This window comes from Thermobia domestica, chromosome 11, assembly GCF_964235325.1.
Source record: "Thermobia domestica chromosome 11, izTheDome1.hap1.1, whole genome shotgun sequence".
NCBI classification, from domain to species: Eukaryota; Metazoa; Arthropoda; class Insecta; order Zygentoma; family Lepismatidae; genus Thermobia; species Thermobia domestica.
This window is the reverse complement of record NC_137464.1, coordinates 154,234,269-154,257,861: the sequence shown is the minus strand read 5'-3', so window position 1 is coordinate 154,257,861 and position 23,593 is coordinate 154,234,269. Positions and strand designations below refer to the sequence as shown.

Below are 23,593 nucleotides of genomic sequence, written 5' to 3'. Positions count from 1 at the left end.
TGGCCACGGAGGGTTGACATTTCTTCATTCTTGCACAATAAGGATGGGTCGCAAACTATTATTCGTTGTTATATTGGGGATATTAGCTAGTTTGTACTAGCAACAGATTGAGAACAGATTATTGGTCTAATATGTTGAGAGAAAAAGTACTTTTGTCCTTTCATCCCGTTAAAATAACACATAAAGAGTAATAATTTCCCTTCAGGGGAGGGCGCTTGGCATATCACCAATGATTTCAGACTCTTCTTCAGGAGCATCTGGCCATTCTGGATTCTTCAACATTCTCAGATGACAAGTTTCTTTTATCTATCGATATATATTAATTTTCGTAAGTTCTTTATTGAGACAAATGAAAATGCTAATTTAACACAATAACCCCTTGGAGACGATATAGAATGTTTCAGCAGCACATATAAATGGTCATGCTCATGTATTCATGTGACATTTATGTTAATGATCCATTATAACTTTTCTTCGTAGATACCAAACAATAACTGGATTAGCACCAAAAACTGCAGGTGCTGTTAGAGAAATATTGCTGGGGGCACCTCGTAGATACTGGAAGAGCCTACTCCCTCCATTGACAGACGCTAACTGTCTTATGCTAATGAATGGTATGGCACTTAATTTACCTTAGATGATGATGGAACGTTACTTAATTCTATGATTAATTACAATTTGTTTCTTCTAGTTGCTTTTATTTAACACCCGAACACAAGGAATAATATTACATACAGTTTACCAGATTCTCCAGCCACATGCATGCACATTCTTATGGGTTCCTTACTAGTTCGCTTCTGTGTCCCTTCGGTAATGATGTCCTCCAATTGAAAACGACCGCAATGAGAATGATGAACGGCTGGTGCGGGGCGTTGGTGCCACAGATGTAGAATATCGAAGGTGTAAAGGAATGACAACTTGGGTTACCTTTTCATTATACATGGCCACTACATAAATAGCAAAACCAGCAATTCCTGATAAGATAGAATGAAAAGAGAAGTGAAATTCTAAATAAATAAATAAATAAATAAATAAAAATAAAAAAAATAAAAAAATAAAAAATAGAGTTACAGTAGAGTACGGATTACCCGAGTTTCCATTAACCGAGGTTCCGTGTTATCCGAGCTTAATCAAACAAACAGAAATTTAAAAACTAATCCGGCTACACCGATAAGCAGTCTACAGGCTTTTGTTTCAGTAACAGAGCAAATATAAAGCTGGTGTAAAGATAACGACTCTGCCCGACATTGCCGTAATTGGGTTAGCGAGTTTTAATTATTGCACGGTTGAGAAGGCAGTGTTCTACGTCGAGCAGAAAGAGGACACGCCACCAGCTGACATTATGATGTTGATACGTCTGTGCAGCAGGCCCGTAGCCAGCTTGAAAATGTAGGGGGGGGGGCTGAAGTTAGGGGGTCCCGATCCAACCATATTATAGTTCATCACCATATTATAATTCATTTGCAAGCCTACCGTGAAAATTTTAGGGGCCAGCAATAATTTAGGGGTGCCCGTCCCCCCTAGACCCCCTGAATATGGGCCTGCTGTGCAGTATAGCGGACAAAAACGAGACAGCTTAATGAAGTAGAAGACTATGAAACACTTTCTTTAACGTGTATGCTAAACAGTACCTTGTTTATATTGTGTTTTATTTATGTACGTATCAATATCAAATCTGCATTTTATTTACTGTATTATGGGCAGTTCCTTATGTATCTATGTACAATTATATGTACTGTACTGTGTGTCCAATAAAATAATAAATACAATAATAATGAATAATCTAACAAAGAAAAATTATCAATAAACAACAATAATAAATACTGTATAAAATTTTCTATGTATCCATCCATATTAACCGAGTTTTTGCTTATCCGAGTTAGATTCGGTCAAGATTAGCTCGGATAATCGGTACTCTACTGTATATCACAAGTGTTTTTTTTTTTTTGTTTGTTTGTTTGTTTGTAAATTGAGTAAGAAGAAAAGTAATAATCCTCTCTACTTCCAAAACATGACTACCAATCCATTACAAGTATTCTGCCATAATTGGTAGGTCAGTTGTTGAAGTTCAGACGCTTTACTATATACACTAACTCCTGACTTGACTTCTTGCCATTATCCTAGCAACTACCTGATTTTAAAACACGATCAATCGATTGTAGTTTTTTTTTCTTCTATCGCTCTCTTTCTCTTTCAACTATACACTCTACCAAATCCTTCAGGATATGTTTCCTTACTAAACAATGACCTAACCGGTTTATCTTTTCTTAATTATATCCAATATTCTTTCATCACATGATATTTCAAGAACTTCCTCATTGGCTTTCGTACAGACCAATCATTTTTTTTTTTTTTCAATTTTATCCAAACTTTGAAAACTTCAAGTCGTTTCTTACCGCTTTTGTGGAGTATCGGTGTTTGTGTCTTGTACAACAGTGGTTTCCAACCGTTATGTCTCGAAATTTTGGAAGTTAAAATCATGAAGCATTTAATAATTAGATAGATAAGGTTAGGGTAGATAGAGATAAGGTTAGATCTTAATAAGGAACCTAGTGCAAAGTAGGCTCTGTTTTCAGCTAACATTATTTTTATTCCTAAGTTCTGGTCATTATTTGCTGTAATTATAGATCTCAGGTAGTATTTTTACTATTTAATGGTCGTAGCGTAGTCTATAACGCTCCCACTTTTGGTGTGAGCGGTCCCGGGTTCGATTCCCGGTGGGAACATTCGGTCTAAAAGGTGTAACAGCTTTCTCAGGCCAACCATCATGAGTGAGATTTTGCCTGAGCTTTTCTCGTTCACAACAGGCAAATGCTAGGATATCACCTAACATTTCCATCCCAGACCTTTCTTTCCCTATTCCTTTCTTCCTTCCCTGAATAGTGTTCTCGCCGAGGAATTTCATCCTTGCTATGTGATGGGCTTAAGGCCTAAGTTGCTAATAATGCTTAGAAATGTGCACAAATAAATAAATAAATTACTATTTAATATTCTACACACTTAATTAGCAAAATTAAAATCGCACAAATGTAAGTTGGACGAGTGCATATTCGCACATTAGTTATAAATAGTGTATGTAATTGTTGGATCGATTCGATCAGGTGATCTTCATAGCTTATCAAAGCAAATTTAAATTATTTCTCTTTTAACCTCTGTGAAATGCTGACGGTGCGAAATTTTCAACCTGGACCCTAAAATGTGTTAAACAAACGAAAATGCAATTTCTAGTTATTATTATTATTATTATTATTGTCTGAATTTTACGAGTTCACCTCTAACGGGACATCGTTTCCTTTGTTGTCTTTTAATTCACGTCTACTCCAGATTCACATTAATCGAAGCTGACCGAGACAGGAATATAGATATTTAAGGACATTTAAAATGTTTCGTTTCACTTCAGAACACTCGAGCCAACGATAACAACTTCTCAGGATTTATATCCGATCATATCAGACCATTTTTTACTTATTTTTTATTTGGAACACAATCGATCAGAAATAAATATTAAATATACCCTTAAATATAAATAAATAAAAACTCAAATTACATAATGAGTATGATAAGACAATAGTTATTCACTAAATGAAGCAATCAAATATCTGGCAAGCAATGTTCTTTCTTTGTTCGGTGTGAATTGCTTCCAGTGAATTCTTTTCAAAAATTTCACATAACTCTCAGGTGTACCGAGAAGTAAACATTTGGAGATATAAATGATAGTAGCACCAAGAAGCCAATTGACTGTGCATTTTTTTTTAAAGGAAACCAAGAAAAGACTAGAAGCAGAACCCATGTTTGTAATACAGCTTGTGGCGAGATGCGACAAATGTAGCTCACAAATTGACAAAAATGAACCCTTCGAGGGGAGAATCTGAACAGGACGTATAGCGACGACAAATGGTATCTTGTTGACAATGAAAACAAAGACGTGAAGAACTACGGTAAACTTTATATAACCGTTCGTTGGTAGGTAATAATGCATGAGCGACAACAAACCAACTATGCGGAAAGATTGTTCCAGATTTTCGTCCAGTCGTGTAGAGCAGTGTTTCTCAAAGTGTGGGTCGCGACCCATTGGTGAGTCGCGGGCCGCTTCTTTGGTAGGTCGCGAGAAGATTTTCCTTTTAATTGTCAAAATTTTATTTTGATGCAGAAACATATGTTGTAAAGTACGTACCATTCAGGAAGTGAAAATTGAAAGCGTTTGTTAATGAGGTGAAGAGTAAGTGGTTATTCAGGATGGGTGAGTCAAAATCTGTCACTTGGTAGGGCATTGCGTTGAGAATAGAGTGAGCTCTGTGCTACCTTTATATGGAAAATTAGAATTATGATTAACAAAATTGAAATACCACCATTACGTAGAATGACAATGTGTATTTGAATAAAAGTAGGTGGGCCACAAAGTACTTTTTAATATTTAATGTGGGTCGCGGTAACAACAAGTTTGAGAACCCTGGTGTAGAGGATTATGTTGTTGTTGGAGAGCCCTATGGACTGAAATATGTCGTATTAAGAGAAGTTGATACAGTTGTTTCAACGTAAGATCGGAAGCAGGGACATAAGTAGACAAATAAGACCAATGAAGTATAATCCTTAATAAATAAGGGGGGCTCCAACATCCAACCCATTAAGCGGTATAGGTCGTCATAAATTGTACTTTTGAAAGCAGGTGGACAAGACTAATGCGGTATATTCCAGACAAATTGGTGTCAACAAAAGGCCTTCAGGATGCAAGGTGTCTCTATGAACTCAAAAGAAAATTTTTTATGTAAAACGCAGCTATAAAGGGAATCGAGTCGGCGTGCATATAATTCTACTAAGGGGAAGATTCTTACAGTAAACTATAATTTAGAACTGACATAACTATTTAAGTAGAGAAGTTTATGAAGTAGAGAAAGACAACGCAAGAGATTGGCAGCTATGCGTTTACGAATTGCCTGACTTAATGGGTCCCAGACATAATTATATGTGGGATCTATGTCAGATTGAAAATGGATTCCTAAGACTTTAAATTGAAAAGCCTGGTGGAGGGGAAACGGTAACTAAAGGGAAATGAGAGTGAAAATCTCTAAACGGAAGAAGCAAGGTTGGACACCACTAAGCTGTTGAAAGCGAGCAACTAGAGGAAAGAGATGTATAGACCGTAGAGATACAAGTAACAGTAATGTCATCGGAATACATTTGAACTTTTAACTGTTGAAAATAATATAAAGTATCAGTGCAGAATTGCACTAACCCGGGTTCGATTCCCGGCGGGAGCTCATGTGGTTTGGATTCCACGTTAATCAGTAGGTCCACGTCTCATATAGCCTCGCTGCTGAACGGGACGCAAACTTCAAAATCAATCAATCAATCAATCAGAATTGCACTAATTTATACAACCGCGGTTTTAATGCTATACAAAATATCATTCGCATGACTATGTTTGTGCGAATAATTGAAAGTTCAGGCCTTGTAATACACAAATATATATTTTTTGCACATATTACATCATAATAACTTAAAGTCATAATAACTTTTGTCATACATCATAATAACTTAATGTAAAGCAGCCTGAATCCGTCAGTTGATTGGTGTTGAAATGATCGTAAATCTTTTCATAATGAGGAGGCTGGATATACAAACCCGTTGAACGTGAGGACTTGCTTTCTTGGAATTGTGTTTCACAGGACAAAGTGACCTTCCCGGTAAAAATTCCTCTGGTATTCTGCAATAAAATTGCTGCAATACTAGTGTAACTTTTAAATATGAAGTTGAAATACGTAGTTATCACGTACATATATTTCCTTTAGACTTATACAAATAAACACATTTCAGTTGCTTCATAAGAGCTGACGATTGTAACCTAAATGGCCATTGGAAGATACAAACGTACTGAAAAAACAAAAATATCACGTCGTGAATTGGGAAAGAATTGAAACCAGACCATTCATGTGACATGGTTGCTTTATCACTTACGTACTTTAGACAACAACTCTGTTACATGAATTTACAAAGAAACGAAGAACAAAATTAATGGATTAATTTGCACTTGACTATCTGCACATACAAAACAATGTTGGAATAATAAATATTTCTAGGGTCTAGATGTTGAAATTGAAAGAATCTTCGATCTACCATTTTCGTGGCAGTTGATTTGTCTCAAAGAGAGTTGGTTGGCTCGGTAAAATAATTATCAGAATTAATCTGGTTATTGAGATTTAGTTAAGAAATCTCTTGTCCACTGACGAAAGACTAATACGTGGAAAATGGGAATTCGATTCGACTCCTCTCCAACTACTAGCTTATCTTGCATTTCACATTTTTCTATGTGGACTGTACTGCTTAAAAACCAGTGGCGCAACTAGAGGTTTGGGGGCCCCTCCGCAGACAGTATGGAGTGGGGCCACTTCTCTACGTTTCACTTCACGATTTGGAGGCTCTCTGATGGCTTTAGTCTGCGGGGCTCTTATTTACGCCCCTGGTAAAAACGAAATAATTAATTTAGAAGTAGTTGTTATGGTATAATCTTAATCTGGTTAAAATAGCATAGTGAATTTTCACTTAAAATATCGAGTTAATTTAATTCCATGGGATTCCTGGAAGCTCTTAATCAAATGGATTTTCAAAAACTAGACGTCACTGAGAAATATCATCAACTTAATAATGAATTATCTAAACAAAGAAAGCCTAATTGAAACATAACGTCCCTTTCGATACAGAGGCGTATCTAATTTTTTTTTTTTCAACTTTTCTAGGAGACAAGTTTAAAGATTTTATCATAATTTATTCTATCGTGTTCTGTAAAAATTTAATTTGATCTTGTAAGTTATATACCTGAACTGAAGGAAATTAAACTAAATTTTAAAAGAAGACGATAGAATAAATAATGAGAATTATTTATTATTATTATTATTATTATTATTATTATTATTATTATTATTATTATTATTATTATTATTATTATTATTAAGTATTCTGCCTTTTGGCAGGTCCTGGGACTAGATTTTTTTTTTCAATTTTAGATTTTGGACTGGAAATGTTTATTCCACTTTTGTCGATCTTCAGCTTCTTCTTTTAACTCCCAATATTTTCTATCTTTCAAATCATCGATCAGCTGTGTTCTCCTTCCTATTCCTCGCTTTCCTTCCATCTTTCCTTCTATGGCGGAGTGAAGAAGACAATTTCTTTCCAAGATGTGTCCAATACAATTAGTCTTTGTATGAAGGATGGTGGCTAGAAGTGTCCTCTTTTCTCCTATCCGTTTTAAAACATCTTCGTTTGTTGCTCTCTCTGTCTATTTTATCTTCTCTATCTTCCTCCAACATCACATTTCGAAGCTCTCCAAAAATTTCCTCTCTAACTTACGTAATGTCCAAGCCTCTGAACCATACAGTCCAATGCTCCATATATAGCACCTGACCAACTTCTTCTTAAGTCCAATATTGAGCCTGCTAGTTAAGAGTGATCTTTTCTTGTTGAATGCTTATTTAGCTATGGCAATTCTTGACCTGATCTCTTTGGCGCAGTAAGCGTCTCTCGTCAAAATACTTCCCAGATACTTGAAATTATCGACCTCTTCAAGTTCTCTTTGTTCTACTTTGATCCGTAAGGGCGTGTTTCCACGGGATATTCTCATGACTTTCGACTTTTCGATGTTAATTTCCATTCCATACAGTTTTCCAGTGTCAACTATTTTGTCAATCATCTCCTGTAGTCCTTCGGTTTTAGCTATTATAACCGTATCATCTGCATACCTGATCTTGTTAATGATCTGCCCTCCAACCTTGAAATCTCCAATTCCCATTAATGCTTCCTTCATTAAACACCCACTGTAAATGTTGAATAATTGGGGCGACAAACTACATCCTTGTCTGACTCCTCTTCCAATCTCCACACTATTGGTTTCTCCTTCATTCAAGCGCAGCGTCACTCGTTGTCCTGTGTACAGATTTTGAATGAGTCTTCGATCTCTCCAGTTGACTCCGATTTCTTTAAGTATTTTCAGAAGTTTCGTCCAATTGACTCGGTCGAAAGCTTTCCGCCAGTCGATGAAACACAAACACAACTTTTACTTTACATCAAGAATTCTTTCTAATATAATTCTCATCAATCCAATAGCATCTCTGGTGCCTTTTCCTTTCCGGAATCCAAATTGATCTTCTAACCTCTCATCTATCTTACTTTCCAGCCGCCTATTCAGTATGTGTGCAATGATCTTTCCAGTATAGAAATCAGGCTAATGGTTCTGTGATCGCTGCACTTTTTGCATGTTTTTTTCTTCACTTTTGTACTACTTCACTTTTCACTATACTGGGTAGTTTTTCATCATCATCCACCTCTTCCTCTTCTTCGATTGCAATATCTTTGGGGTGGTTCTTCTGATCATAGAGATCTTTTATGTAGTGGTTACATTACCTTCTTGATCTTCGATGCCGAACGTTCGTATACTTTTGTTAGCTTTCCCTCCTAATTGTTCTGCTTTCTGGTACATCAGATCATATCTTCCGCGCCGTTGAAGTTCCATTATTTCTTCACATATCTGTTCCATGTACTTTTCTTTGGCTTTGTCTGTCTCTCTTCTCAATTCATTATTCAGCCTTCTGTATTGCTTGATGTCCGTGTCTTTCGCCCTTCTACGTTCTTCCTCTTCTTAAGCATTGCTTCAGTTATCTATGGTTTTCTCGGTGCTCTTTCCATCCTGCCAATGTTATTGTGGAGTGTTTCAAGTAGAACCTGTTTAACTTTTCCCCAACTATCCTCTAAATTGTCAACCACATCGCCCATTGCAAAGAATTTTTCTTCAATTTCTTCTTTCACATCATCGTCGATATTTCTTAGTCGCTCCAAGTTCCATTTTCGATTTCTCTTCCCATATTTCTTGATCAACTTTAACCAGGTTTGCACTTCCGCCACCAGGAGATTGTGATCCGAAACAATGTCCGCTTCACGTCTCGTACACTATTCCTGAAACGTTGCTTTACAAGAATGTAATCGATTGGGTAGCGTTTCGTATCTCCTGACTTTTCCACGTGTAGAGCTTGGTTTTTCTTCTCTTAAACCACGTGTTCATGACCACCAGATCATGTTGTCTACAGAAATCGATAAGCATTTGACTCCGTTCGTATCTTCTACCTAGTCCAAACGGTCCCACTACCTTATTCTCAGCTCCTTCTACTACGTTGTTGAAGTCTCCCATTACTACGGCGTTGACCTTACCTCTTCCTTCCTGATGCAATATGTCACTAATCTGATCATACATTACTTCTACTTCATTATCATCATGGCCGGTTGTTGGCATATACACTTGTATTATCACATATTCACTGGTTTTGCATGTAGTTTTACAAACACCAAGCTGTCACTGCAGTATTCCACTTTGGTTACAGTTCTTGCTACTTCGTTCTTCATTGCTATCGCGACACCATTCTCGCCCTTATCACCACCCGAATAGAATATTCTGTAATTTCCCGATACTATCTCATCTTCCCCTGGCCATCTCACTTCACTCAAGCCCACTATGTCCACTTTACATTTGTCCATTTCCACTTTTAAATTTTCAAGTTTTCCCTCACGTCGTAGAGTCCGTACGTTCCAGGTTTCTATGCTGAAATTAAAGTTATTATTATTTTCTCCTCTGATGATTCTTCCCGGAGCAGTCCCCACCCGGAGATCCAAACGGGGGACTATTTTACCTCAGGAATTTTCTTCTACCTCAGGAAGAACCATCATATTTATTTATTCTCCTCCATCGTCCCTTCTGGGAAGAAGATAATGTGGTAGTATTCCCATTTCCTTTCCACATCTCCATGCCGTTGATCATTTAGTGGTTCATCCGCTTTTTAGGACAGTTTCCCCTCCTAAGGACAAGAAGGTGCCCTGACCCCCACCCGCTCATCCAGCTCTGAGAAGGCCGTTGGAACTTGGTAGAGGCTGACTCCTTATCCCGGGAGTCGGTCGGTACCCACCTACGTTAGCCTCCAAAGACGTTACCCGCTTTCTCCCGCGAGGAGGTGTAGGTTGGGATTTTCCTTCGTTTAGGATGAGACCCGAAGGCTTTTCTCAAACCTCTCCAGTACTTTTAGAAAGCAAATATTGAGAAGAGGTTTAAATTTGTCTCTTAGAAAAATTATGAAAATGAGGTACGCCCTTTTGTCTCCAGATAAGTATTGACAATACATGAAGTTTGTCGCAGGTTGTTGGAAAGATACCAATAAACTATTCATAAGGAAATAAAAATTAAGAGAGTGGATTTATTTGACTCTGCTTTTATACGAATATGGAGCATGTTAAGAAAAAATTGTTTTGTATGAAGTGCAAAGAATTCATTTTAAATTAATAAGTTTTCACATAACGCCATGAAGTGCTGTTGTAAGAATATACTTTTTTGGTAATTCACTGGTAATAAAATAGTCAGCAAGTCAGAGACTTGACTTCAATTCTGTGCTAATTGAATGATAAGATGTTTTGTCTTTCATGCACTTGTATCTTCGTTCGTTCTTATAAAACAATTACGACCTCAAGTATTTCCAGTTACAAGATAATCGTATTTTGATAATTTTAATTCTGAAGAAGAACTTAGTAAATACATCCTAAGAAACGTTGCTCCGAAACTACAGGCTGACAAGTATAGGCCATAGCAAAGGCACGTCAATTTTCAAATAGGCCATTTTATTAACGTTACCATACTTACCTTCATAAACAACTACATTTACCAGTGCTAATGTCCCATATAATATCTGATTTTGTCTATAGAATCGTATTGCAAGTAGAGGGACGAATATAATCATCATTGTAGTACAAACAATTCGTGCAACGATCCACGGAAGGAAAAACTTGGAAGCTTTCTGAAAAGAGACGAATAATAATAGTAACTAGTGGTGTTGTGCGTTATAGAAGCGAGATTTATCAAGTTCACTAAAGTACTTTTCATGGAATACACCATTTAAAATCAAAGGGGAAGTGTCTCCCTCCCTCATTGTTGATTGATTTCAACCCCAAGCAGTAGGGATAGTGGGAAAGCCTACAAAAACAATGTTTACAAAAGCTATCATGGAACACGGAACACACGAAAAAAAAAAAAAATAAATATTTGCTAAATTTAGAGGGGAAGGTAATTCATTCTCTCATTCCCTCATAATTCATTCCCTCATGTTTTAAAAGTTTATTATCTTTTGGATTTTAGTAACATGTTTTCTCTTTGTACACAAAGGAAAGCCGTCAATTGCAGAATTTGTTACTTGTAATGGTTTTATCAGTTTGACAAGGTTTAGAAAGTGTGTAGCGTTAATTACCATATGTAAAAGTAGGTGAGGGTTTTCCTGTAAGACGAATGAACTGTATCACGTGATTTTTAAACCGGATCGTATATTTTATTCTTTCGTAATTTACTCGATCAACAATCTCTGATTGTGATTATGTTAAAAGCTCGTTATTAAAATTGTGATGTAATAAAATTAAAATACCCGTTGTTAAAATATGCATAGCATACTCGTTATTAAAATTAATTGTGATGTAATAATTTTAATAGATCGCTTCCGTAGGCACCTTGGCTTACGTAATATTTTTTTAAATAGAGCGGCTATGCTGTGATCGTATTAAACAATTCCGTAGGGAGCTCAGTTTACGTAACAAATTTTTAATTCAAATAGAACAGCTATGATGTGATCGTATTAATTATTTTCAATTGGTTCGCATGCTAAATCATACTCCGTAGAACAACTATACTAAAAATAAAATTAATCTCGAACACAGCTTTTTATTTTTCGTATTATTTTAATTGGATCTTTTTTAAAATTTGATTATGATCCAATAAATTTTTATTCAAATAGTACAGCTATGCTGTGATCATATTAAATATGGGAGGAAATAAATTTTATTCATGAAGGACCTTTTAATTCGATCATTTGCAAAGCAAATTCAGAACACTGTTTCAGTGTGAACATATTAAAATTTGTTTTCCATGGTAGGGTATACTGCATACAGAGCATGCTATTCGCACACTCGTTTTGTTGGTGATGTCTGGACACTAATTGAAGTTTTCGTGCGATTTTGGAACCCGGAAGTATGTACGGAAGTGAAAGTTGCTGATATAGAGTATTCACCTTACTGCTACGTGACATCACAGAATACTACCGACGCATTAGCAAACAACTTTGCCGCTGCGGTGGGTAGACATCAGAGAATGAGGACAACTAATAGAAAACAAGTTTGGACGCCGCGTAAAGTGAACACGTGATTACCTTGTTGATATGAAAATACTTTAAATACAGATTATAAGAGAAAATATATATATAAAATACATCATGCAGTCGTATGAGAAAAAGGATAATTGCAATATTGAAGCATAATCACAATCTGATGATCAAACAGACATATACGAATCATCTTCAGATGAAGAATTTGATATTGACGCAATAGGATCATCAGCGCTAACAGTTCCAGAAACCCCACTCTCATGTCCACCTGTATTATCAGGAGAATCCAGATTTTGGAGTTTAGACTGTTTTTGTAATAGTCAAAAAAGGACCGAGAATGTATAAAGAAGGCAATTGAAAAACGGAATTTTAACGATACATTAATATGTGAGGGTTGTAGAGAAGGACCCTATCATGATTATGCTCAAGATTGTTTGAATGTACTCCCAAAATCATTGGAAACCCGAGATTGGAGTATTATAGCAAGTCCTAGAGTTGAAGATGTGTTTTACTTGTATACAAATACATACATTATTGGAATATTAACAAGAGAAAAATTTTATGAAACATATCTGGAATTATTAAATGATACAGACTATCACCCGGAATTACTTGACGTTTTAATAAAAAAAAGACAGACGGAAATCGGACATTCCGGATTGAAAAATGTATTCGAACCGTGGTAGTGTTTAATGTGTGTTATGTACTGCTGAAAATATTAATGTAAATTGTGTATTAAAAACAATAAAAGTATACTTACGTAATAATAAACCAACTGAATGAGTGGAATGCAAATTGAATATTCTTCATGACTGTACTCATCTTCATAATACTGAAACATTTACAGCGAAGTATTTATCTGTTGATAAAACTCTTAGTAAACTATCTGAAGTGTATGAACAAGAACATAGTGTAATCTCATTTATATGCTTTATGCGTAAAACTTGTGATCTTTTAAAAATACAGAATTTCTTGTACGAATTATACCATTTTTCATTCAGTGCACAAATGGAATTTCACCATGCATAAATCAATATATTATTGATATTCAAGATTTTTAAAATGCCAATAAATTATTCATGAGTTTTGTCTAAGCGCATGCGATGATACAGTTAATTTTCATTGCTTGGTAAAATCTCCAATAGGATATAATTTATTATCATTAGGTTGTCAAAAACAAATTGATTGCTTAACATTAAATTTACACGGTTTGAAGTGGGATAGCAAAACTCGATATACTGTATTATTCATACGCAAAGTTTTAAATCAATTATGTGCAAATAATTCAACCTTTTATTGTAAAGGTTTAGAGAAATCTTTGGATTAAGAGAATATTTGCATTAGATAATGTTATTGATTTAGGATTGTCCTTCACTAAATGAATTGTGTGAAAACACATTTAATGAATATTGTTCTTTTCACATAAATATTGTAAAGAAATCAGGATGAGCATACCGTAACGCATAACAGTTGAATTATTGGTGAAAATATGAAAGATCAACAGCATTGACTAATGCATTATCAAGATTGTAGTGAGGAATTGTAAATAAAATGCAGGGGTGTAATTTTTAAAAAAATATTGTAAATTTTTTTAAAAAATGTAATGAAAAAGTTTTTATATATAAAACAATTAAAAAATTCTAAATATGTTATAGAAAATAAAAGAAAAAAGAAAATTATTTTTTATTTTTTTTTAAAAATGTTCACATGTTTATAAACGACATTCTTTTTCAAATTTTTTTGCTAAACCTTTTTAAACACTTTTGAAATGATTGAATGCGAATAATATGATGCAAAAAGAATAAAACAAAATATCCGCACAACACAGAATCATCGTCCTGATATTGTTGACTATTTGTAAAATATATTTTAATATTTTTTGATAATTTTTTATTTCCTTTGGCATATCCATAGCAAGATTCAAAGTAGTAGCCTTGTTTTTTCTAATTGATGTACACTGCGACCCAGTGCGAACCATTTGATTCGGGTGTATCAAGATTAATCACAAGTGCAGCAGGTGGTTCTACCATTACAGGAACTTTGTCAACGGGGTAAATCCCAGTAACACTTGCACCAGTTACTTTATTAACTAGTAACACTTTTAACAATCCGTCACTATACATGATGAAGATTATTATTTTTCTTAATTATAGTAGGTATGTAATTATCACTGTAATTCACATGTAAAACATAATCATACACTTTTATATATTCACTATACAGTAATGCTTCATAAGCACTGCCCCTTTATTGTCCGAAACGATGTTTATTATGTGCACACTTGTGAACGTGAAAACTTAATGCAGTATACTTTGGACAGTTTATTTCTGCTAAATTTGTAAAATTTCTTTGAAGGATTTCTAGCAGAAAATACTTTCTAGTTACTCCATATGTGTAAATACTTGTAGTATTTGAACAATATGATTGAAGTATCTTCTTAAGATCAGAATACTCTACACCGCCTTCGTGCCAGGAATGTCAAACACATTCTCACTTAGATACTTGTTTGTACTTATGATTGGCGCAGATAACTTAGTTATTGGATATGGTAGTTTAAATATCCAATGTTGAAAAAATGGACCATCAGTATTTACAATTGCTAGCTCCTTCACAACAAATTCATCATCATTATCGTGGAAAGCAGAGAAGTGCACAACAGCCCTCATTATACTCAAGTGAACAAATCAGAAGGCCTTATCAGTATCTATATCTTTTTTTCTACTTGTGCTAAAGAATCAAATTGTCCATAGATAATGCATGTAACATGTTCGAGTAAAGTTTCTGAAAATGATACTTTTAAATTTACAGGGGAATCACGAACTACATCCAATGTATTATCGTCCCAAGTCCCTGTTGGAGACAGAATAAAAGCATAGAGAGCATATCCATCTGAATATTCATCAAGAATAACAGTACGTGAATAATTTTGATAATATATACAAGTACCTGATATCAGAATATAGTAACTTAGAAGGTATAAATCATTATTAAAATCAGGAGAGAGGGGGTTGAGAGGAAATGATTTTGAGCCGACATGTAATTGCATTATATTAGCGTTAAACTTCGAAACTCAAAGGGATTATTATGTAATTTCCCATTGAAGCATGTACTTTAGGAACATTACCTAGGAAGAGATTATCAAGGTTGTAAGACTTGTGCAGGAATAGTATAAGATCTTGTTTCTACTGTTGTGAGAGGTAACTTGGCCGTTCCGAAACCATTCGTGTATTAAATTGTACAGTAAATCTGCGGCTACAACAATGCGTTCTACATGAAGAATAACTTCCTCAAGTGTAACTTCATAACTTGTATTTTCAGGAGACATTAAGCAAAAGTTACCTTTATTGCGGTGTAATTTTACACATAAACTTACTTTATTGGGAAGCATACTATCTAGGTTTACAATAACAGTATGAAAATCTCCGTATATTTCAAAAGAATTACTATTTTTCACCTTACTAGCACGTTTTTCAATAGGAGCATTTGTATTATCTAATTTATTAAATTGTTTTGCAGTATCTTTATGCCACATGGCATATGCTGAATGTGTTTCACAAGTATCATAAGAATAATTTAATAATGTTTCAATGTATGCACGATAAGGATAAGATCCTGATGAAGAACTAATTAATTTATTATTTAACGAAATATCAAGTTGTCTAAATAAAGTAAGAAATTATTTACTGGTGCAACAGTATCATCTTGAGTTAACGTTGTACCATCAGCTTTAGTAATTTTACATCGTACATAAGGATATAGATATGCAGGATGAATAAATTTCCCTGTTTCCCCAGGAATAACAAATTCAATAGGTCCTTCTGAGGTTATCGTAAAAATAGGACGATATTCAGCATTTGTAGTTGCTTCAATAACTGTTTGTCATAGGTTTAGAAAAGAGATCAAATTCATAAGTACAACATTCAAAACTATTTGAATTTGGGAGCGCCATTATGAAAATATGTCGTGTATATGTTTACGTTTTGTTGGTAGTTCAAACTTTACAATTGCAGGTGCCTTTCTTTTGCGTGACCGTCTCTTACAGCTACCAATTAGCAACTGTCCGACTTTATTAATGACTTTTGTTTTTAAATTATTACCACCTTCTTTGCTCGTGCGCGAAGAGATTCCTTAAATGGACGATTTTTCAATACATCACCCGCAACTTGTATACCCGTTTGTAATGCCTGACGCTCTACAGTTTTTGCGCCTTCTTTAAGAAATGATAAATCAAAAGGAAATAACCCTTTGAAGAAACTACCTATACCATGTCCCCTTAAATATACAGGTCCTGAAAGCTATTTTATTCCACGTCCACGACGAAAAGAAGCACGTCTTGATCTCATCTTTTTTATTATTATTTACCAGTTTAGGAGAGCATTTAAAATGTAGTGTTACGGTCAGTGTCAAAGATCGAAAAGCCAAATTTCGCTCTGCGTGATCTTTTAATAGTATTTTGATTGTGTTAAAACAAAATTTTGCAAGTGGCATATAATGAATATCTTCAAAAGTAATTGTTTGAACTTTAACATATTTATTATCAGAGATTGTTGCTACGTAATAATGGCGCTCTTGTATCACCTAAAAATTGATTTTGTATAATATCTGTATAAATAAAAATTTGATGTGGATATCCAATATCTACGTATGGTTGTTTGAATCCCCAACGTCCGATTTTTCAGAAAAACCTAATTGTAAAGCTAATATAGGTGACAATGTAACTGACTTTACACGTTCATCACATTCAACATGTACAATATTTGAGAAACTAAATATTACAAATCTTGATACTGTGTTTAGTTCATCTATAAAATGATGAATGGTTGGATAATATCCAACGATAACTTTACTTTTCATAGGCTCTGCATTTTTAAATTTATACCATATAACATTTTTACCTTCGGTAACATTATAACATGTTAATGGAATATGCACTTCACTTAACCCACATACCAATCGGATTCCGATAATCGTATATTTTTAATTGATTAATAAATTGTGTTGGACTATTTGTAGGATATACATTTGTACTATCATTTGAAACTAATGTAATGTAAAAACTATCATCAATACTTTCAGAAATCATTTTCGTTGAAAGTGAAGTGTCAAGTTTTAAGTCCCGAAAAGAAATGGTAATTTTAAACCGTGTTCATTTTTAAGTTTACTTCTATAGCGTCAAAATATTTTTTAACTTTAACACAATGCGGTAGGTGAAACACAAAAGATTTTACATGACCGTATTCTACATTATATACACTAAGTTTTCGAACTATCAGACCTATATTTTCTTGTTGTTTTACAATATGAATGCATACATTAATTGTATTGGGAATATTATAATCTAAATTACATGGACATTTTCTACGCGTTAATATCAAATCAACATTTCTAAATTTTGTGTATACAACATTTTGATATGAAGTGTATTTTCATTAATAAATTGAAAAATATGTTTTAATTCCGGTGTAATACCAATCATAGATTGATCTCACTTTAAAGAATGTTTAACAATTTTATTTTGATTTTGTAAATATTGTAATATACGATCATTTTCAGGAACCAACTGAAGAATAGATTCAACAGATGAATAATGCCCTGATGTTACTGGAATATGATAACGTTTATCATCAATAACAGTAGTAATTATAATTTCATTTTCACCAACATTAGAAAAAATCCACGATATATTAATTTGTGTTAATGCAACACCCCATTCACCATCACTTAAATCAATAGATTGTGTTAATTTAACTGGAAATGAAGCTGTAGTGTTGTTATTATCGAAAAGTTTACTACTTGCATTTGAAGGAAGAGTAACGTAAAAGTCGTGTGTAAAGTTTGAATTCATCTTACAGACTGAATAGATCGGATCTAATCCACGAATTCACATCTGAACCACTTTACATAAATCCAATCATTTTTACGTTCTAACACTTTCCCAATTAGATCAGTTTTCTTTGAATTTATAATTACTTTCTGTAATTCTTGTACATAAAATATCCCTTTAATTTCTTCCCCATTCCAATCTTTTAGTTTATAAGTGATCGTATGTGATTTAATACATTTATCAGCAATAAATATTTCTTCTGACCATTTAGGTAAATATGCTTTTTCTAATACATGTTTATACTTACTAACACGAATATAATCACCAGAACTAAATTTACAAGTTATATTCTTTTTATCTATTGTCTTTCCGTGTAATGTTTCCCACACTTGATCGACATTGGAATCATTTGCTTGTGCAGGTGCCATTTTAGTACTTCATGACATGAATGATTGTAATTATTTACAATTTGATCCAAGACATTAATATATCGATAAGTATTCTTTGCAGTAAAGTAACGATAGAATTTTTCTTTTAATGTTCTTATAAATCGTTCTGCTAAAGCAAATTTATTTTCGGAATGAACACTATAATAATTAATTTCATATTTTTTAAACAATTGTTTTACATGACGATTATAAAATTGACCGCCTATATGTGTTTGTACGTGAAACATGGGCAACTTGAATTTTTTTTAAAAATGTTATTGCTTTTGCCATTTCAGGACCTTCCTTTGTTTTTAACGGAACACAATATGCAGAACGTGAAAAATATGAATACAACATAATATATATTTATAATTATTATACTTTGCAATATTTTGCATAGCTACTAAATCCATTTGTAATGGTTCATTTGGGGCTCTAACATAATACTTTTTACGTTCTAAATCTTTACGAACTGGTGCATGTAGTGTATAATCATCCTGAGAAGCTAACCATTTCTTAATTTTCTTTCTACATAACCTTGTTTTACGATGTAATGTTTGTATACTCGATAAAGAATCAGGATTTGAATAATCATAGAATATTTTTGATAATTTTGTCATTTTTACATACTATACTCTTTCCAATGTTTAAATTAGCTACTACTGCCGGACTAGATGATTTTCTTACTTTCCGATTACTACTAATATTCACGTTTGATACTGGTGTGCCAATAAATTCTTTAGGAACATTAAAATTTTCTAATAAATTTTTAAATTCATGAATACCTATAGGATTTCTTGAATATTTTCTTGTACGGACATCATTTACTAAATCTATAATATTTGAACCTGGTATTGTTTTGCCTTGGATACGTACTATACCAGACTTATTCCATTGAATTTTATAGGAATTCGTCAACTTTTTTAGTAATAGATCTGTTTTCCTACGTAGTGTTTTTGGTACTGATTTTAACATGTCTGATACACATGGTAAAAGAGAAGTATTGTTATCATTCTGGAAAGTTGATGATGATGATTTTTCTTTTTCATCTTCTTCCTCCTTGAGCAGGTAATTTGATAGGTTTATGCGAAGATGAAGTATACTCTAAATAACGATGCAAAGCTTGTTGATAAAATTTCCACTTTTGTTGTACACTAAGATCATGACCTTTTAAATTATTATTCATTTCTTCATCTAAACGTGATAGATCTGAATGTATGGATTGAAGATTAAATCGAAATTCATGTACAGCATTTTCAGGTACTAAAATGATTTTACGAAATTCTGACATAGTTCTCGAATAAAAATACTACTTCCTACTGCTGCAAAAAATGGTCCCAAGATTAATGGTAGAAGCGAACCATCTTTTTGTACTAACAACTTTTTTCTTCTTTAACGCCGTACGTTGTTGAGATAAAGCATGTAAGATTTTTTTATGTCTACCTAAAAATTGCGTCTGACGAGAATATAAGGGATGTTTCCTTATATTGTGATTTTAGCTATTTGAGAAATTGTTCTTATTAAATGCCCTGAAGCATTTTGTAAAATTTGTTTTCGTTTTGTACTTTTGTATTTGCGCAGAGCACGGAGCGTGTTGTAGTGTTTTTTCACATCCAACATCTTGACTCAGGCTAAACAAAAATTTCAGTATGCATGTCTTTTACGTTAGCTACATATGCATGGTTGCATTAGGAAAAATTATTATAAGTATTTGCTATGCATCGTTTCTTTTCTGTGTTAAGCCAAATAATACATAAGTGTGAGCCACACGCGTTACCTCCTCGAACATATTCACAATTTCCTTACTATATTGAGGCATTATTTGCCTTGCTAAATACTGCATTTATAATTTATCGCGAGGATTTTTAAATACTATAATATAATGTGCATTTAAACTAATATCACGTGTATGTTTTTCTTTTGGAAATAAATTTTGAATAATAACTATTACAGTCAACTTTTTATGATGTTCATACTTTGTAGATAAATTAGCAACATCGCCAGTGGTTTCCGACCTTAAATCATCAAGTATTAATAATGAATTTTCTTTAATTTCTAAATTATGCATGTCGGGTACACCCTCCACAAAACGTATTTCTGTATGTGCATCTAAGTTTGGTATTACTGTTCCATAACACCAAACAATATGATTAAATTTTATACTAAACATTTAATCACCTTGATTTAGTAATCGGTTTACAAAACATGTCTTCACGCTCTTGACGGACCAGCTACTAAAATAGTAGAGGGATGTTAAAGCCAACATCTTGTACTCAAATGAATGCATACAATAGACCTTTTGCTTTATATACACATATCCACACATTTAACACCGATCTTCCATAGGAACCGATCCAACAAAAAATTCTAAGAAAACGATCCAATAAGTAATTAACACCGATCTACTGATGAAGCGATCCAAAAGAAAAAGAACACTGGAAATGTAAGAATATTAAAGCTTTCGAGTTAAAAAATTAAAGCTCTCGAGTTTGCATAGCAAACGATCCAATAAATAATTACCAGTTAATTTTGCACGGGAAAAGTGATAGTTAAGATATAAGAAACGATGTAATAAATAAGATGAGTATGCTATGCATACAACAAAAAAAGGAATAAAGAAAAATAAATTAAGAAGATTAAGATTAAATTCAGAAAAAGAGACATTCATACAAGTCACATTTACTCGTTCGTGGGCTATAACCGTAAGGTACACTTGCACGTTTCTGTATAGGTTCATCACAGTTACGTCATGTTCGTCAATACGTTTATGTTTTTATTGATCTCATGGTGTGTCTTTGTCTCTGTACAGTTAAAAGTACGGAACCCTGTCCTACGCACGATAATATTAGACTTTCTATTACTGTGGACTGTAATTGTCCAGACAATAATTTATAGAAACTCAAACTTAATTTTCTGTTAGGTCCTACCGTATTAGCCCTAATTTTATGTATATGCCCAACATCCCCTTGGGCATTAATTAGCCTATAAGCTTAATTTTTGGCGACTAAACCTATAAATGTTGTAAATTTCCAGCGTTCTAAAATTAGATCACTCAAATAATTTCCAAACATTAACAAAGGTTCCCAATCTTTTTCTGTATAAACATGATACTGTCGGTGTCAGAGTAGATTGCTCTGTCTGGTCCTACAGTCGTCAGTAATTCGTATAGTTTGTCTAGCCCAAGAAGTAGTAAAGGGAGCTAGAATTACAATGGGAAACTTTAAAAGCACGTTTTCAGCTTCAATGTCTGTAAGTGATAATTAAATGATCATCATTAATTGGGACCACACTTTGAATTTCATACCGTGCCGTTGTTAAATACATAAGAAACGGGACTTCGTCACTAACGATTACACTATGTGACATCAGTGTGCTGTCCCCATTTGCCATATAATGAATTGAGGTAAAGATTTGCACTATGCCTCAATCGCGGGTTCGTCCTAATGTTATCATAATTCAACTGTATGCCTTCATGGGCATAATATTCCTCGATATATTTTTGTTCGTCTTCAGTTTTACAATAAGCAGGGAAAGTAGAGGCTTCCTGCTTCATCTGAAGGAAGGAATCCACATAACTTCCGAACAAACCTCCTTAATTCTACTCTTCAGGATCTATGAGTTCAAATTCCCATATTTCGTGTATATCGAGTATTTTGTAACCTTTTTGGAGACCGAGGTTTAACTCTGGAATACAAAATGTTACTGTGAGAGCACACTCATTGTCACTATGAGTACAATCATTAGGGTTTTCCTCCTCCATACATGTACGGCACAGACCGAAAAGTAATCGGCCTCCCGCAACATACGGCAGAACTGGAAAATAGAGGTCTTTTGGATGCAAGATGGTGCGTTTTACTACACCATGAATACTTTCCACATCTGACAAGTCCGGCCTCGTATATATCTTGATGAATTAACCGGCATAGGTTTACGTGACATGTCCCAGAGATAAAGGCTTGTGATATATAAATATCTGATGACATCATCATCCCCTCAATTGACGTAAGATTGGAAGACTTCAGTGCGACCACCGTTCTAACAATTCTTGGGAATAAAAAAAATCAGGCAGGTTAGTACAACGTTCTTTAATAAACCTTTGTACGTCCTTATCCGTCTTTACCTTTTCATCCCAAGAACATTCCCAGATTTCATATAAGTTGATACCTATACTCTTCAGTTACATCCGGCGGAGCATTGTTTGTTCGTATCTTTTTTCCATCGTATTGTAAGTCATGAGCGTCATGCAAAATGGCGTCGCGGTTAAACAAGTAACAGCGCTTACTTCAATGTCAATAATATCCCATGAAGTTGAAGGTAGCGTTGAGTCCTTCGTGCCATCCATCGACAGTGTACCTACCAATATACTTTTCCCCACCTCTCTTAGTATGCTGGATTTCTATCCCTCATTGTTCTTTCATATACATAAGCCATTGCATAGCTTTAGTAAAATACTTGGTCTTATGATGGAAATCCAACGCGGGAAATACGGGGATAGTATTTTCAGGTATGTACAAGGTACGATATGTGAGCATCGCAAGACTTGCAATGGTGGATGAAGTAATGAATCATTGCAAACCATTTGTTTTCTCTTCAATACCAAATTTAATGATCGGTTCCGCTAGAATTTTAACATCATTCGCATAATAAGAGAGCATTTCCTTTTCCACGTTAAGCTCCTCGCCACTTAGCGCACGTCCTTTGTGCCAGGTTGCCAATTTTTTTTTCTACTGTGCTTCGGTCCTAAGGGTCATAGAATTCAAGCGCGAGATAGGAACCAACATAATTTTGATTTTCTTCTTTGTTAAATAAACATGAAAAATCTCCCTTCTTTAAATTTTGATTAAGGCCTAAAGTCTTGGGTAATTTAGATAGTTTGCAACCGAAGAACAAAAAGGAATATCTGAAAAAATACGATTTCCAATGTTAATATTAAAAATTTTCTGACCCTGAATAAGGATATAAGGAATAATATACTGCTCTTCTATTAGATTTCTAAGGCAGAAGAGACCATCATATCTACTAGAGTTGTGGGCAATGCACACTATAAGGCTAAAGACGGGACGCTCTACTAATCCCTGATTAATAAAAGCCGTCATCGTCTTAAAACAAAACGAACGATTTCCAACATTATTACCACAGATTTTACAGGACTCATCGATACCTTTACT

The 23,593-nt window shown here is 34.1% G+C and overlaps 1 protein-coding gene across 1 annotated transcript in view; it reads right to left on the bottom strand.

Moving 5' to 3' along the window:
• Positions 1 to 687: 687 nt before the first annotated feature.
• LOC145663682 (uncharacterized) overlaps positions 688 to 23,593 on the bottom strand; it is a 221,096-nt gene continuing 198,190 nt past the window's right edge. The window contains exons 5-6 of the mRNA XM_081729778.1: positions 10,670 to 10,823; positions 688 to 974 (exon numbers count right to left, since the gene is read on the bottom strand). Coding sequence (XP_081585904.1) covers positions 787 to 974; positions 10,670 to 10,823 — 342 coding nt within the window. The 3' untranslated portion in view covers positions 688 to 786. The remainder of the gene's footprint in view (positions 975 to 10,669; positions 10,824 to 23,593) is intronic.